Source organism: Pinus tabuliformis, chromosome 3_2 (assembly GCF_031772625.1).
Source record: "Pinus tabuliformis cultivar Carrire ecotype Pingquan chromosome 3_2, CPIR1, whole genome shotgun sequence".
In the NCBI taxonomy this organism is placed as follows: domain Eukaryota; kingdom Viridiplantae; phylum Streptophyta; class Pinopsida; order Pinales; family Pinaceae; genus Pinus; species Pinus tabuliformis.
This window is the reverse complement of record NC_142302.1, coordinates 948,423,203-948,441,867: the sequence shown is the minus strand read 5'-3', so window position 1 is coordinate 948,441,867 and position 18,665 is coordinate 948,423,203. Positions and strand designations below refer to the sequence as shown.

Here is an 18,665-nt window from a genome sequence, read left to right as displayed (position 1 = left end):
AAATGTTAAAATAATATTTAAAACCAATAGAATAATGATATTTAACTATATTTAAAGCAGTTGCATTTTAAAGATTTTCATTTTAAGAAATTTCATAAATATAAGCATTTGATAAAAATTTAATTCCACTTGAGAAGAATTTCAAATTAACAAATATTTAAATTAATTCAGAAGGATTGTGATTTTGAATGTTAAAATTGTTTTAAACTCCAAATGACGGCCAGGAAAATTCTCGATCACTGTAATTATTTTCGTGGCAAATAATGATGACTATAGCTTTTCTGCAATTGTTCTACGACACATATAAGGATGAATAACAGGGAGATCATCTACGTCAAACTTCGATGTTCACAATGACTGATTCAACCAACAAATATTTGAGTTATGCACATCATAAGTTTCTAACCAATCAAAACATATATTTACTAAGATATGCAGAGCATTTTATTTTCATGTGAACAAATATTTGAGTTATGCAAATGATAAGTTTCTAAACAATCAAAACATATATTGACTAAGATCTGCAGATCATTTTACTTTCATGTGAAACATTGTACCCTTTGCCATTAAATATGTTTGAGCAAAAAATACTTCGAGATTCTAAAGTTATTATTTGGATTAACAGTACGTTGGATCTCTGAGCATATTCACACCAACATTTGGTATTGGTATCAGAGCTGGCAATAGTGACAAAATTGTCTGGGAGGCGGAGATTATTTACTTGGACCAAGAATGAATTGATATCCACTTTTTTGGTTGTGTAACTTGATTTAGCTATAAATAACATTACAATATTTTATAACAATATTTTATACTTCAAAGAAAAAAAAAAAACCTTTAAAATGAGAATTAAAACAACAATGGAAACCAAAATATCATAATACTTCATATGCATACTAGAGGTACCATGGCTCATAATCTTGAAAACAAGAATGATAACTTCGATTGCTTTATTTGTTTAAGATGGTAGAGTATTTGTGATTCTCGCATCTTTATTTACTGAACTAAAAAAATGTTACACTAATGAAGCTCCCGACCATGGTTGCACAGAACTAAAAATATGTTTCATTAATGAAGCTCCCGACCAGGGTCCAGCTCCCTCACCTCCCTCTTCATTGTTGGGGAGATGAATCGGTTCGCGCCATCGGGAATGCAGTCGGCAAATATATTGATCGCAGTGAACCAAAAGAAAATATGCAAGCCTATGCGCGAATCTGTGTTGAAGTGGACCTCGGAAAAGGCCTTCCGGAAGCCATCAAGCTTAAAGTGGACGACTAGAGCCACATACAGCAACTGGATTACGAGCAGATCCCCTTTAAGTGTAAGGTATGTCACGAATATGGCCACTTTGCCAATAGATGCACTAAGCTTATTGATGTAGAAAATGGATCACAAGAAGAACAATGGGAAATGGTTAAAAAAAGAAAACGGTCTCTTCAGTAAAAGCTCCCCTTGATTCAGGCCCTTCGACCTCTTCTGCAGCCCATCCCACCCCTTCCTCCCCTGCTCCCTCCAAACCACCTCCCCTCTCCCATCCTCAGACCCTTCCCTCATCCAACCCCTTCTCTGTCCTCTCCACCCCTGATCCCCAGGAGCCCCCTCTCCCTGAAAGCCAACGCCAAGACACTATCGAATCCTCATTGCCTCTTACTATTTCCTCTCAGCCTCTTCTTGATCCTCCCCTCAACAGAATTACCAGAAGCTCATCTAAAGATCACGGGGGTTCTAGTGAACCCTCCAAGAAACCTGGCCCAGGCAGGAAATCTGCTAAGCAGCACAGGGATGAGAACGCGCAAAAGGACATAGCAATGGGAACACAGACACCCATAGAAACTTATATCCTGGGACAGCATGACAAAGAAGCAATCAACAAGGACCAAGGGGGGCGAGCACCTCCCCACACACCACATATCCAATGATGAAAATATTATCTTGGAACATCAGGGGACTTGGGCACCCCTCTAAGGTAGTAGCCCTAAGGGATCTTATCATTTCTGAGAAGCTAGGAAGTATTATGTTACAGAAACAAAACAAAACCACAAGGAAATGAGTAAAGTCATTGAGTAGCAGAGACAGTATAGAGGAAGCATTAGTGAGGCAAGAGGAGCCTTAGGAGGAATAGCAACAATTTGGAATCAAGGTATATGGAATTGTATTTCGGAAACAATAAATCAACACTGGATCAAAACAACTCTGGAAAATAAAGCAGATCAGCAAGCCATTATCATCTACAACATCTATGTGCTGAATCACTGCAGAGATAAGGATAGTTGTTGGCATGATCTAAAAGACAGTTTGGACGCAGAAGAGAACACTAACATTATTCTAGGAGGTGACTTTAATTTAATCCTCCATGCCAATGAGAAAAGGGGAGGTAGTTTTACACCTGATCCATATAGAATACAGTTGGAAAATATCATGCAGGAGCATGATATTATGGATGTCACTCCAAAAAACTGTAGATACACCTGGAACAACCGCAGGTTGGGTGCTGGTAACATCATGGAGCGGTTGGATAGAATTCTCATTAATATTACACTTCTCTCTGCTTTCTCTGTCAGATATGCTAACATTATAACATGCTCTACCTCTGACCACTTCCCAATAACTCTAACACTGGAAAATCATAGGCCACTTGGGCCCATCCCATTCAGATATAGTTCTCTTTGGAATGATATACCAGCAGTTGCAGGAATTGTATACAGCTCTTGGATCCAACACGTGGAAGGCTCTCCCGGTTTCATTTGGGAAACAAAACTATGGAAAACAAAACAAGCCATCAAAGAATGGGCTAAAACGAAGTATCAAGAACCAGAGAAGGTAAAAAAATAAATTAAGAACAATCTGGAGAGTATCCAAAGAGCAATAGAGGAAAATGGCCTTTCCCAAGAGAACAAACAATAGGAAAATGAACTCTACTTACAACTATAACGAGTTAACAGAGCAGAGGAAACAAAATGGAGGCTCAAGTCGAGACAATTATGGTTACAAGGGGGTGACAAGAACTCAGCTTTTTTTCACAAGCAAACGACAGCCAGAAAGATAAGGAATAATGTTAGCTCCATCCTAGATGCAAAAGGTGATAGACAAAGCACTCAGGAAGCCATTCGAAGAGCTGCTACAGATCACTATCGGGACCTGCGAACTGAAACAAAGGAAGCAAAGGATTATACATATTTATTGCAACATCTTTCAACAGGGATAAGCAGGGAAATGAATGACATTTTAAGCAAGGAGATAGATGAGGAGGAAATTAGGAGATCAATCTAGACTCTTCAACCTGATAAAGCCCCGAGACCGAATGGCTTTCCCATCTGCTTTTATCGAGCATTCTGGGGAATTATTAAAAAGGACTTGACAAAAATGCTCAATTGGATCCAACGAAAAGGCAAAATAGGAGGATATACCAATGCTACTCATCTAGCACTCATCCCCAAAGAAAACAGGCCATCTTCCTTTGCTTGTTTCAAGCCCATATCACTCTGTAACTCCTCCTATAAAATCTTGACAAAAATCATTGCTACTCGCCTAAAGCCTTTGCTCCCTTCTCTCATTTCCGAAAATCAAGGGGGATTCTTAGCCAACAGACAAATAACTGATTCCATTTTACTTGTGCAAGAAGCCATCCATTCGAGTCAAACTAGAAATGAGAAAGGGTTTATCCTCAAGCTTGATCTGGCCAATGCATTTGACAGAGTGAGACACTTCTTCCTCTCGGCAGCTTTGAAGAAGATGGGATTTGATGACTGCTTTCTCAAACTCATTCGAGCTTACATTTCGGGGCCATGGATCTCCCCTCTTGTAAATGGCAGACCTGGAGAAGCTTTCCAATCCTCCAAAGGTCTTCGACAAGGTTGCCCCCTCTCACCTTATCTCTTCATTCTAATGGCTGAATCCTTCAGCAGAGCGTTGGACTTCAGCCGGAGGGTTGGCTTAATCACAGGAATAAAATTTGGGGACGAGGTCAAGAACATAAATCATTCACAATTTGCCGATGACACCCTACTGATTGGAGGGGCCTCCACCACAATAGCCAAGCGCTTCAAATCTCTCCTTGACAAATACATGAGCTACTCTGGCAGAATGGTAAATAATTTGAAAAGCTGCATATATGGCTGGAACACAACAGTACAAGTGCTTCACAATATCGCCAACATATTTGGAGTCACATGCAAGTATGATTGGACTCACTTCTCTTACTTGGTCATGCCTGTAAGTGCTGGACCTTTGAGACCAGAAGTCTGGGACACAGTAGTCGACAAAATGAAAAGAAAAGTGTAGCAGTGGGGATCTATTTGGCTCAACCCAGTTGGTCGCCTCACTCTTCTTAAGTCAGGTATATCTTCTCTCCCCCTATATCATTTTTCTCTTCTTCAAGCTCCGGCCTCCTTCCACAACAAAATGGAAATCGTTCTTCGCCAATTCCTATGGCAGGGGGGGGAAATGATAAAAGGAAATTCAACTTGATTAATTGGAAGCAGGTGATCCAGCCCCAAGACCGAGGAGGTCTTGGAATTAGATCTCCTAAATTTATCAATTTAGCCTTTGGAGGCAAAACTGTTTGGAGACTCATTACTGGACTCCCAGCATGGTGGAAAAAAGTTTTAGAAATTAAATATCTCAATTTTCCTAGATAGCAGCTTCTTGATCAAGATATTCCCAATAGAGAATCCTCCAAATTTTGGCGATTATGCAAGAGAGCAATTCCATTAATCGCTCAAAATACTTCAAAAATCCCCAAGGGAGGTGCAAGCATCAATATTGGAGCAGACAGAATCATGGGTCAGCAGCCAATAAACAGACATGGGGGAGTCCACCCTATCCTTTTTTTTCTTGAAATAACATGCATTCATTACCTAGACCAGATCTCCCAATGGGATCCTCACACCCTTCTTTGGTCAGGTTGGGCCTTCCCAGCCATACCCAATAGTCTTAACGCAAGTCTTTCTGTCCTTTAATCCCATTTGCACAGTCTAGCCCCTGTCAAAAAGAACGATCTTGATGGGTTTCGTTGGGACCCATCCGGATCCTCTTACACCATCCAAGCTGCTCACCATTATATTTGCAACATCAGCTACCCCATGCCAAGTTGGCACCACTGGAAGGTGGTTTGGAAATCCGAGGTAATTCCAAAAATCAAGTTTTTTCTCTGGACCATCCTCAAAGGGAAAGTCCTCATGGCCGAAAATTTGCAAAAGAGGGGAATTAATGGCCCCTCTCGTTGTCCTAGCTGCTGAAGAATCAATGCATCATCTCTTTATTGAATGCCATTTTTCCATCAACTGTTGGAGGAACTTGTCTCATAACAATCAAATCCCATGGAACACCCAAAACACCATAGGAGAAATTCTTTACAAATGGAAAAAAACCTACCCCTGGCAGCACAGGAAAAATAACACAGTGAAGAGAGTCTGGGACATTCTTCCCCACAATATGCTATGGAATATTTGGCTAGCACGAAATCGGAAGGTTTTTAAGGATAAGGACTCGACTGTTAGAAGCCTTTGCACCAAGGCAAGGAGTCTTGCCCTTGAGATCATCACAGTTAAGAATCCGAGAAGTATAAATGTCAGTGAACTCAGCATAGAAGAACACATTTTCATTGGACACTTGTTAGACCAAAACACCAACAATCAGAAGGGCAACGCTGCTTGCAACAGAAACAACAATGTTTCCCCTAACTGGAAGATCAGACTAAGAGAGGAAGAATTTGCAGGTTGGCTTAAAAATAGCAATAGGCATTATCTCTGTTTCGATGGGGCCTCAAAGTCGAATCCCGAGGCAGCAGGGGTAGGAGGAGTTAGTTTTAATGCTAATGGGGATAACATACTCTCATACGAGTGGGGTCTTGGCCACACTTCCAATAATAGAGCAGAAGCCCTCGCCCTTTACCAAGGTCTTATCCAACTTGGGAAGCTTGGTATAGACACAGTCATGATATTGGGAGACTCGACGATAGTCGTCAGTGCAATGGTTCAGAACAGGGATCTTCCCAATGCTCTCCTTCAGTAGATTATCTGACGGTGTCAAATTTTAGGGCACACCATGAAAGATGTGCGCTACTATCATGTTTTGTGATTGCTCAATAAAATTGCTGACAGTCAAGCCAACAAAGCTTGTGCCAGATCACTGGGCTGCCTTATCTACAATGGCGTGGAATCATTTTAGCATATACCATAATGAAGAGACCTCCTGGATCCGAACAACATCTCAGTTCATTCGATATACCTTTGGTTTCTCCTGTTCCTTTTTCCCGAAGGAACAACAGAAAAGGAACAACAGAAAAAACGGAACAACAGAAAAGGAACAGCAGAAAATACATCAGAAAAGGAATAGCAGAAGTGGAATAGTAGAAACGGAACAGCAGAAAAGGAACAACAAAAAAGAAAAACGTAGCTCCAACAAGTTCGTCAAGCTTGAAGCAAGTCGGCGCCGACGACAAACCTGAAGAGTCCACTGCTCGACACATCAGCCACAGTAATATAGATTGATATGCTTTGTAAATGTTGTTATTTACTACTGCAGTTTGTTAGGATTTACCTTTGGTCTTTGGTTTTTAGAAGCCCAAAAGGCAGGATTAAGGAGGAATTTTGTTTAAGCTGTAACTCCTTCCCTAGCTCTTCTTGGCACCTCAGCATGTATTTCAGGAGCTCAGTCTCCCTCTTTTTTTTCAGATTTATAATAGCAACCAAATTTGTCAATATATATATATATATATATATATTCTTTTAAAATATATTTTGAATTATTAATTCTATAATATATTTATATTTATTAATAAGTATGTGCAACTATCTTTAAAGGTGTCTACCTCATTAAAAAAAAATTTATAAAGGTATTATATATATATATATATATATATATAAAGTTTTTTGGTGTGTAAATTAGTTGATAATAAAATATGCTTTTAAGATATACTTTAAATTATTAATTCCATAATATTTAATATTTATTAATAATTATGTGCAACTTGCTTGAAAGGTGTCTACTTCATTAAAAAAAGAATATATATATATATATATATATAGTCTAATTTGTAGATGAAATAATTTATTTCACTAGAATTCACTAAAATCTATCAATATAATTTCAAGGTTTTTTGTTTTTTAAAATACATTTTTGAATGCATAAATAGATTCAACACATTTGAAAACCCTTGGGGTACAAATTAAACAATTTAAACTCAAGTTTTTAAAAATATTTAACCAGAAAAATGGTCATATTCTCAACTCATCGAACACATCATATGTCGTTTTATTTTTGATAAAAGGGACCCATTTTGAATCGATAATTTTTTCCCATAATAATCTTAATCATATTTAAATACTCCAAATTCCCAATACTTTAGATTCGCAATAGCCGCATTATATTTATTGACATCCATATAAATTTTGGAAAGTATTTAACATTTACCTAAATAATTTTTAATTACTGCACACAATTTTATCTATATATATATATAATATCTTTATAATTTCATTTTTTAATAAATAGACACTTTTGAGGCAAATTGAATAAATTATAGAATTAGTAATTCAAAGTATATCTTAAAAGAATATTTTATTATCAACTAATTTATACACACCAAAAAACTTAATTATATATATATAACTTGGAAGATAATCTTTCCATCATCAGTTTAGAATTGGTTGCAGATTTGTAGGTGGATGTTGAGAGAACATCTCAACCTCCCTATTCATATTTGGAATTAGTTGGATCTCACAAGCACCATAAATATGTGATGTATCCATGTGATTTGTAGTATGTAATAGAATTGTTCCATTGTGTGTGCATACCTTTGTTTTTCTACTTGGTATCAGAGCCAATTAATGAACAATGTTGCATAATTCGAATTAGTGGTTCTTGGTGCTCGAAAACCCTTGAACACATCACTAGTTTGATTGTGTTTATACTGTTATGGTTTGTTGTTCTTAGCGCTTGGAAACCCCTGAACAACGACTTCAGGTTACAGTATGAGATCCATGTGTGTGAAACCGGTCAAGCTGTTAGATCAGCTTTTGAACACATTTAGAATTCAGACCATTTGCCTAGCAACTAATGGATAGACAAAAACGAAATATCTGACAGATAGTGACTGGTCCATAGGATAGTTCATTACTTTTCAGCTCTTATCGAGGAAGCCCTGATGAGCCGAGTTGTCAATATTGTTGCTCTTGCAAAGTTCATCATTGAAGTGGGTGTACTTTAAATGAGTTGAAAGGTAAGCTCGAAGATGTCGAGAAAGAAAGAGCAGAGTCCATAATACTGCAGAGTGGGTAGAGTTCCTAATGAAGACCAGTTAGACAAAGATCAATTTTATTGTTATAATATGTATTGTAATTGTGCATGTAAGAATTAAGGGAGAGACTTGGAAGATAATCCTTCCATGCTCAGTTTAGAATTGGTTGCAGAATTGTAGGTGGATGTTGAAAGAATATTTCAAGCTCCCTAATCATATTTGGAATTGGTTGGATCTTACAAGCACCATAAATATGTGATCTATCCATGTGATCTGTAGTGTGTAGTAGAATTGTTCTGTAGTGTGTGGGTACCTTTGTTTTTCTAATATATATATATATATATATATATATATATATTAGTTACACATACTTATCAACTAATACAACCACATTAAAAATATTAATGTGGTTGATATAGCCTAAGACTTCATAAATATAACCAGAAAAACTATTCTAACAAGAAAAATGTCTTACTAATTCACGCATTTACTTAATTAAGCATGTATGAAAAGGTTATGGGTAAACTTTAACTTAAGAAAAAAAGGAATTACACATCTTATTGTAAAATGGATCATTGTGCTAAATAAAATTTGCTTATATATAAATGAATGTTATAAATAATAATGATGAACTTATCAGGGAGGAATTGATTAGAATTGGAATAATATGAAATCTCTAGGAAATTGGTGGGGTGGGGAGTCACTTGGCAAGAATCTAATTTTTAAATTTTTTTAAAAGTAATTGGCCATTTTGCAAGCTTATATATAAATAAATGTTATAAATAATAATGAGTAACTTATTATGGAGGAACTTATTAAAATTAGAATAATCTAAAATCTCTAGGAAAATGGTGGACATCTAATTTTTTAAATTTATTAAAAGTCAATGCAACCTAACAAACTCTATAATACACTATAGCCATTAAGATTAAGCATATGCTAAACATATTCCCTTGAGAATCAATATGGGCCTTCAAAAAAAAAAAAAAGTCAATAGATGCTCATCCACATTAAGTTAAAATAAAAACTTTTTAATAATAAATATAAATATAAATATATTATAAAATTAATAATTCAAAATATATCTTGAAACATATTTTATTATTAAACACACCAAAACAATTTAATTAATAATATTTAAAAATATTGGCAAGTTGCACGCGTATATATAGAATTAATAATTCATATTTTAGAAACATATTGTATTATCAACTAATTTACACGCGAAAATAAACTTAATTAATAATATTGAATGATTATATGAATTCTATTCACATAAATTATTATTTTATTTTGATATATAAATTTTATCGAGATAAATTATTATTTTATTTTGTGTGAGATTAGAGGGCTTAGTGGAGGTTCTTCATAAAATAAAATCGTTGACTTTAAATTGCATTGTTTTGATAATAAATGTAAAATAATGAGAAATATAATTATAAAAAGATAAAAGAGATGAAATGTTGCGTTTTTTTTCCGTTGAATGGTAATGACGGGACGATTTACTTCTCGTCAAAAAGTCCGGCAACCGTGAAAAGCCGGAGAGGAGACATTTTGGAGTTCCGTCATTCTATGAGGTAGTCTAACGAGACATTGCTTCGTTTGGACTGCATTCGTATCTCCATCCTGTTTTGGTTATCAGTTGTTCTCCGGCGCCTCTGAAACTACCCTTTGACTTGCTTTCAGAGCTTCCCATATCCAGTTTCTATATTTATCTCTATTTTTTCAAAGCAGTTGGCAATGGCATACTACCCAATGTCTGCATCCTCCTTTCCCCAAAGGAAATCTGAAATCGAAATGGAAATTCAACGTTCTTCTCCTGCAACTATGATTCAATCTTCCTTCGCCTCCACCTCTGCCTCCGCCTCGTCGTCCAATGCTACTGATCCCATGGTTTATGACGTGTTCATAAACCATCGAGGTCCGGACACCAAGGCCACCTTCGCAAGCCCTCTGTACCGTCGTCTTCTTTCACATGGATTCAGACCCTTTTTAGACGAGCAGGAGCTGGAAGCGGGATTTGATTTCCCTTCTCAAATAGTGCATGCTATTCGAGCTGCATCGGTCCATGTGGCCGTCTTTTCGCCGAGATACACGGAATCGACATGGTGTTTGAACGACATGGCCGTAGAATTTTTCAATAGGAAGAATTCAGGTTACAATAAATCCTATTGTTTGTTAGATGTAAGAGAAAATGCTAGAAAAAGCTCATTACATTCGTTGCAGAGTAAAGTTTTGAAAGGATTAACTCAACAGGATGTGAATATAGAGAACACTCATCAACGTACAGGGATTCTGAAAAGGTACCTCCGAGATTGTCATGTCCTATTAATTTTGGATGACGTAGATCATGAGGATCAGCTAGATGCATTTTTACCAGTTAAAGATGTCTTGCGTTTTGATAGCTTAGTTTTAATTACATCTCGGGACAGAGAGGTCCTCAGAAAGTCAGGAGTGGAAGAGTCTTCCATTTATAAGTTAAAAGGTCTTTCTACAAAGCACTGGCGAGAGCTATTTTGTTCTTACGCCTTCTGTAAACCCTATCCCCTCAAAGGTTTTGAAGCTCTGGTAAATGAGTTTATAGAGGCGTGCCAGGGATTGCCGTTGTCTTTAAAAGTGTTCGGGGCACTCTTTTTAGGAAGAAATGACAACAAATCTTTTTGGAGGGATACACTTTCCCAAGTACATCAACTGCCAGCTGATATACAGAAGCAATTAAAAATCAGTTATGATGCACTCAATACAAAGGAACAGGAAATGTTTTTAGATATTGCCTGCTTTTTCATAGCAGAGAGGAGGGATATCAGTGTGCGAATATGGGACGATCCGTACTGGAAAGGCTCGCTGGGGTTTCAAAATCTAGAAAGCAAATGTTTGGTTGATGTGGATGGTGCTAATTGTATACAGATGCATGATCAGCTCCGCGATTTGGGACGGGACATTGCGCGGGGTGAATTGCCCCGCCGTTTTTCCGATCCAGCAGAAAACATTCATGATTTTCTGCAACAACCATCTGTAAGTGTTATCATTTATTGTTTTTAAATATTTTCTGTAAAAGTATGTATAGAGTGTCAAAATTTTTGATCGTTTCTCGAGAATGGACAGGGAGTAACCGAAGTGCGGGGAATTAGGATCTTTCTTAATAATGATACGGATTCATGGGATACGGATTCATGGTGGCAAAGGAGTGGAGACCTGTTCCGGAACCGCGTGATGGAGCTTTACAATAGATTGCAAAACACACGTTATCGTTTTCTTGGTATTGGTATCACCCATTTGCAACTTCTTCAGACTCGAGGGCATCTCTTGGAGCACGTTTTGCGGAGGGCGCACTCCCCAAATCTCCTGTGGCTTTCTTGGTATGACTGCCCATACTCCTACCTACCTTCCTGGATTCCAGTCAAGAATTTAAGGGTTTTGAAGGTGTATGGGACAGTATTCAAAGCATTGTGGCAAGGTAGATTGCAGGTAATCTGGAGTTTGTTTGTTTCTGGTTGTTAATATTGCACCACAAGACTCGGAAGGATTTATAAGTGATGCGTAGATGACAATCATCCACTTCAATATTTTTAACAGCAGTTTGAACGCATGTTGCAGCCACCTATTCAGTTGAGGGAGTTGGAGATTTTTGGTGTGCTCTCGAAGATTCCAAAATCCATAGGGCAGCTGACCCACCTCTGTTGGGTATTTTTCAATGGAGAAAATACCAAAAACCAATTAAATATTCACCACAGAGACGATGCTCTGTTTACTCTGTCCAGGATCTTTTGCAGAGAACCTCTTTAAAAAAAATTAACTCAGAACACAGTCCATTACACAGTCACAACACATTTCTATTGATTTAAAACAAAAAGACTGATACATATTTCATCCTCTGTGCAAAGAGGGATTCACAAAACAAACTCTGTTACTCTCACAGATTTTCCACTGCTGTGGATATTACAAAAACAACTCTCTGTTCTTCAATGGCTAAATCAAGACATTACATACACATTTCTATATCGCACTGTTGTGCATTTACGAAAGAAAATCGCATTATCGTACGTAGCCACCACTCACAACACATAAAAAAAAACTTACCCGCGTAGACCTTTTTTACGACATATATAAAACAAATATATAAAAAACATATATTAAAATGTCCCCATAACTATATTAAACATATGGGACGTATGCCCATCATCTCATTAAAGGCCGCCACCAAAACTACGTAAATGCATTAAAGACCACAACGTTTCCTCCACGGCGGTCAACGAGGAAAACGACAAAAAAAAAATCATTTGACGCGGCCGGGGGTCGGCTGACATCACTTCGGTGCCACGTGTCGCCACCCCATTCGTCGGGCCCGGTCGCTAAAGTCCGCGCAGCTTCGCGCAGATCCGAGCCACCAAACTCGATCCAACGCAATTCGCTCGCCAAGGTCGCGCAAACAAAACTACCTTTAGCGTCCGGGGAGAGCGGTTTTTGGCGTCGTACTAAGGACGCGTGGCGGAGTGTGATTGTGTCGGAGCCTTAGCTACGGATACCGCCTTTGGTGAATGGCAGTGCGGGGAGACCGGGCGGTTTTCCAAAAGCCGCCGCGCTGTTCAAAATTACAATTTAACACTCCCCTTTAATTTTAACAGCCGCGCGTTCGGTCATTCCCAAGCATTTTCTCAAAAATTCGAAACTCTTCTGAACCAGTGGCTTTGTCAAGATGTCTGCAACCTGTTCCTGGGTCCTGCAATGTTCTAGGACGATTTCTCCATTGTTCACTAATTCTCTGATGTAGTGAAACCTTGTATCAATGTGTTTCGTTCTCTTATGAAACACTGAATTCTTTGACAAAGCAATAGCAGAGCTATTGTCACAAAAGACCACTGTTGCTTTTGCCTGCTCTTGGCCTAAGCTTCTCAACATCCTTCTCATCCATACTGCCTGACAAGCTGCTGCTGTCGCTGCCACATATTCTGCCTTTGCTGTAGATAATGCTACAATGGATTGCTTCTTAGAAGCCCATGAAATGGCTCCTAAACCCATATTAAAAACATAACCGGAAGTGCTCTTCCGATCATCTACACTTCCAGCCCAATCGCTATCTGTGTATCCAACCAAATCTGAATGTGCTGAGGCATGATATAAAATTCCAAACATTTTGGTGCCTTTGACATACCTCAAAATTCTTTTTGTTGCCTGCCAATGCGCCTCCTTTGGCCTCTCCATGAATCTGGAAATCAAACTAACAGCATACATAATATCAGGCCTAGTTGCTGTTAAATACATAAGGCTGCCCACAATGCTTTTGTACAGGCTAGGATCAAAATCCTTGCTGCTGTCCTCTCTGCTGAGCTTTAATCCCATCACCGTGGGAGTGATGGCTGCCTTGCATTCTTGCATGTTAAATCTGCCCAAAACTTGATTTACATATCTTGCTTGAGATATAAAAATTCCTTTTTCATTTTGATCTACTTCTATGCCTAAGAAGTATCTCAACAAACCCATGTCAGTCATTTCAAATTCATCCTTCATGACTGATTTAAAATTCTCAATAAGATAAATATCATTTCCAGTGAAAATAACATCATCTACATACAAGACAACAATTAAAATTTTACCATCTTTTTCTTTGATGTAGACGGTGGGTTCTCCTTCACATTTGTCAAATTCATTATCCAATAGATATGAATCTATCCTGTTGTACCATGCTCTTGGCGCTTGCTTCAGCCCATAAAGAGCTTTCTTCAATTTGCACACTTTGTGCTCTTCACCTTTCTTCTCATATCCGAGAGGCTGTTCCACATAGACCTCTTCCATTAACACTCCATTTAGGAATGCTGATTTCACATCCATTTGGTAGACTTTCCATTTTTTTTGTGCTGCTATGGACAGCACTGCTCTCACTGTTTCCATTCTTGCAACCGGGGCGAAAGTCTCCTCATAGTCTCTCCCATACTGCTGCTTGTAGCCTTTGACAACCAGCCTTGCTTTATGCCTTTCAATCTTGCCTTCAGCATTGCTCTTGGTCTTGTAGACCCATTTCACACCAATGACTTCTTTGCCTTTTGGTAGCTCAACCAAATCCCATGTTTTGTTTCTCTCTATGGCATTCATCTCCTCATCCATAGCTTCTATCCATTTCTTATCTTTGATTGCATCCTCGAAATGAATAGGATCATCAACATGACAATACAAGGCAAATAAGGAATTCATTCCTTCATCATAAATATCACTTAGATTTCTAAATTTCTTACCTCTTTCATTTGGTGTGCAAGTGCTTGAAGATGCACTTGAATTTCCTCCTTGTGGTGTGCTTGGAGAAGCACTCTCATTGATCCTCAATGGTGTTCCTTGCTGTCCTTGTGTTGGTGTTGCTGTTTGGGGATGCTTTTCAGCCACCTCCTCTTCATCTTCATCATGAGACAAACAGTTCTTGACATTCACTGTTTTCTCTATGCTTCCATCCCAAGCTTCAATGAATTGAACATCTCTGCTGACAAAAAATTTCTTGGTAGATGGGATATACAGCCTGTAGGCTTTGGATTCATCACTATATCCAACAAGGATACATTTCTCCCCTTTGCTGTCCAACTTCCTCCTTAGCTGATCTAGAATGTGTGCATAGGCCACACATCCAAAAACTCTCATGTGGGTGACTCCTTGCTTTCTCCCACTCCATGCCTCTTCTGGCACTTTGTTCATGGCTGCTTTTGTAGGACACCTGTTCAAAATATAATCTGCACAATGTACAGCTTCAGCCCAATACTCATTTGGCAAATGCTTTGCCTTCAACATGCTCCTTGCCATCTCCATGATGGTTCTGTTCTTCCTTTCAGCAACTCCATTTTGCTGTGGGGTGTACCGAGTTGTAAACTGTTTATGAATTCCATTTTCTCTACAAAACTTTAGGAATTCGTTGGAGATATACTCACCTCCTCTATCAGTTCTCAAAACTTTTATATGCAGCCCGCTTTGGTTCTCCACAAGTGCTTTGAAATTTTGGAATTTCTCAAAGACTTCACTTTTGTTCTTGAGGAAATATATCCAAGTCTTTCTTGTAAAATCATCAATGAATGTCAAGAAATATAGGCTGCCAGCTAATGATGGAGCTTGCATTGGTCCACACAAATCTGAGTGGATAATCTCTAAGGGTGCCTTGGCCCTTATACTTTTCCCTGATGGAAAACTCTCTCAATGTTGTTTGCCCAATATACAACCTTCACAAAGGCTGTCCGGCTTCTCTATCAATGGTAATCCTCTTACCATTCCTTTTCTGCTTAATAGGTTTAGACCTCCAAAATTTAGATGCCCGAATCTCAAGTGCCATAACCAATTTTCATCCTTTAGCACGCTTTGGAAAGCCTCTTGGGTGACTGCTGCCATTTCCTTCTTGTTCTTCAAATCTGCTCTTATTCTAAGAGGGAACATTCTGTTCCTTGTCATCTTCACTTCAGCAATGCATCTTTTGCTGGGTGGTATATCCATGATGGTGCATACATCATTTTTAAAGAAAACATTGTAACCCTTATGGACAAGCTGTCCAATACTCAAGAGATTACATCTCATTCCGGGGACATAGTAGACATCTGCTATGGTTTTCCTTTCTCCTTGCTTTGTAAATATTTTTACCTCCCCTTTTCCCATAACAGACACTTTACTATCAGTTCCTAGTGTGACCTCTGATTTCAAATTCTGATTTAAGGCTGAAAAGAGGGCTATATTCCCTGTCATATGGTTGCTGTAACCTGAGTCTAAAAACCATATGTCCTCACTATGTGTTTCAGCCATGTTACAAGCTAACAAGACATTTTCTTGACTGTTATTTTCTCTTGTAACATTTGCATTTTGTCTGCTGTTCATATCATGTTGTTTCTTTCTACAATCACTAGCATAATGTCCATACTTTTTGCAATAATAGCATTGAACATTAGATTTGTCATACCTTTGTCCTTGAGCATGATACTGTTCTCTTTGTTGGCTGCTGCCTTGGCCTTGGTTCTGATTTGGATTGCTGCCTCTTCCTTGTGCATTTGATGGGTTGTTCCTTCCACCTCTGTTCTGGCTTCTGCCTCTTCCTCTTCGGTTTCCTCTTCCTTGACCTCTTCCTCTTCCAAAGGACATCTGGGTCTTGAAGGCTTGCTCAAGAGATGAGTTTTCATTCCTACTCAACCTCTGCTCATGTGTTATCAGTGATGCATGTAGCTCATCAACTGAATAGTTTGAGAGATCCTTTGTCTCTTCAATGGTGGTGACTATGGCATCGAACCTTGAGGGTAAGACCCTCAATATTTTCTCCACAATCCTTCTATCTTCAATGGTTTCTCCATGAGTTCTCATTTGTGTGATTACACCAATCACATGAGTGAAGAATGAGTCAATGTTATCTGACTCCTTCATGCACATATTCTCAAAATCCTTCCTCAGTAGTTGTAGTTTTGCTGTCTTCACTCTCTCCATGCCTTGATAGGCTGTCTTAAGGGTTTCCCATGCTTCATTGGATGTCTTAGCTGCTGCTAACCTTGGAAACACACTCTGGTCTACTGCTAGATACAACAACACACGGGCTTTTGAATCCTTCTTCCTATTGCTCTTCAGCAGATCCTTCTCTCCCTGAGTTAATGCATTGAACTCAGTTTCATCTGCTGGTTCTTCAAAACCTTCCTCAACTATTTCCCATAAGTCTTGAGAGGCAAACAGGGCTTTCATAGTTATTGACCAGTAGTCATAGTTCTTCCCATTAAACTGTGGGAGCTGGGTATTAAACATACCCATACCAATGCTTGTGCTAGCCATTCCTTGACTGTGTATTTAAAAACTGACTGTCTCTTCAATAACAAACAAGATAGCTATGAAGAATACCTGAATCCTTCGTTGTCTGAGTCTTCTGTCTGCCTGAGAAGTTTTGCTGCAGCAACAACCTTCTCCCTTCAGCTTCTTTAACTTCTTTAAAGAGCCTGGGCCTTGCTCTGATACCACTGTTGGGTATTTTTCAATGGAGAAAATACCAAAAACCAATTAAATATTCACCACAGAGACGATGCTCTGTTTACTCTGTCCAGGATCTTTTGCAGAGAACCTCTTTAAAAAAAATTAACTCAGAACACAGTCCATTACACAGTCACAACACATTTCTATTGATTTAAAACAAAAAGACTGATACATATTTCATCCTCTGTGCAAAGAGGGATTCACAAAACAAACTCTGTTACTATCACAGATTTTCCACTGCTGTGGATATTACAAAAACAGCTCTCTGTTCTTCAATGGCTAAATCAAGACATTACATACACATTTCTATATCGCACTGCTATGCATTTACGAAAGAAAATCGCATTATCGTGCGTAGCCACCACTCACAACACATAAAAAAAAACTTACCCGCGTAGACCTTTTTTACGACATATATAAAACAAATATATAAAAAACATATATTAAAACGTCCCCATAACTATATTAAACATATGGGACGTATGCCCATCATCTCATTAAAGGCCGCCACCAAAACTACGTAAATGCATTAAAGACCACAACGTTTCCTCCACGGCGGTCAACGAGGAAAACGACAAAAAAAAATTCATTTGACGCGGGCGGGGGTCGGCTGACGTCACTTCGGTGCCACGTGTCGCCACCCCATTCGTCGGGCCCGGTCGCTAAAGTCCGCGCAGCTTCGCGCAGATCCGAGCCACCAAACTCGATCCAACACAATTCGCTCGCCAAGGTCGCGCAAACAAAACTACCTTTAGCGTCCGGGGAGAGCGGTTTTTGGCGTCGTACTAAGGATGCGTGGCGGAGTGTGATTGTGTTGGAGCCTCAGCTATGGATACCACCTTTGGTGAATGGCGGTGCGGGGAGACCGGGCGGTTTTCCAAAAGCCGCCGCACTGTTCAAAATTACAATTTAACAACCTCGAACGGATTTTCTTCAGCGGTGTTTCTTTCCAAAGTTTGCCAGAAGAATTTTGCCAGATGAGGCGTCTGAAGGTTTTGGGGTTTGCAAGATGCCAAAACCTGAAGGCGCTACCAGATTATTTTGGTAACTTGACGAACCTTCAACACGTGCAACTGTCTCAGTGCTGGTCGTTGGAAAGGCTGCCAGAGTCCTTCGGCAACTTGACGAAGCTCGAACACATCGAGCTGTCTCAGTGCAGCAGTTTGCAGAGTTTGCCGGAGTCCTTCGGCAACTTGACGAAGCTCGAACACATCGAGTTGTCTAAGTGCAGCAGTTTGCAGAGGTTGCCGGAGTCCTTCGGTAACTTGAAGAACCTCTCAGGCATGGTGCTGTCTGTGTCCTTCATGTTAGAGAGGCTGCCAGAGTCCCTCAGTAATTTGACAAACCTCCAAAGCATGGAGCTGTCTGCTTGTATGAGTTTGGTGAGGCTGCCAGAGTCCCTCGGTAATTTGACAAACCTCGAATTCCTGAAGCTGTCTAAATGTGTAAGTTTAGAGAGGCT

General features: G+C 39.1%; 1 protein-coding gene across 1 annotated transcript in view; it reads left to right on the top strand.

Moving 5' to 3' along the window:
- Positions 1-11,740, top strand: part of LOC149183772 (disease resistance protein Roq1-like) — a 36,074-nt gene extending 24,334 nt beyond the window's left edge. Inside the window, exons 2-3 of the mRNA XM_089415076.1 lie at positions 9,974-11,254; positions 11,345-11,740. Coding sequence (XP_089271202.1) covers positions 9,974-11,254; positions 11,345-11,740 — 1,677 coding nt within the window. The remainder of the gene's footprint in view (positions 1-9,973; positions 11,255-11,344) is intronic.
- Positions 11,741-18,665: the final 6,925 nt, after the last annotated feature.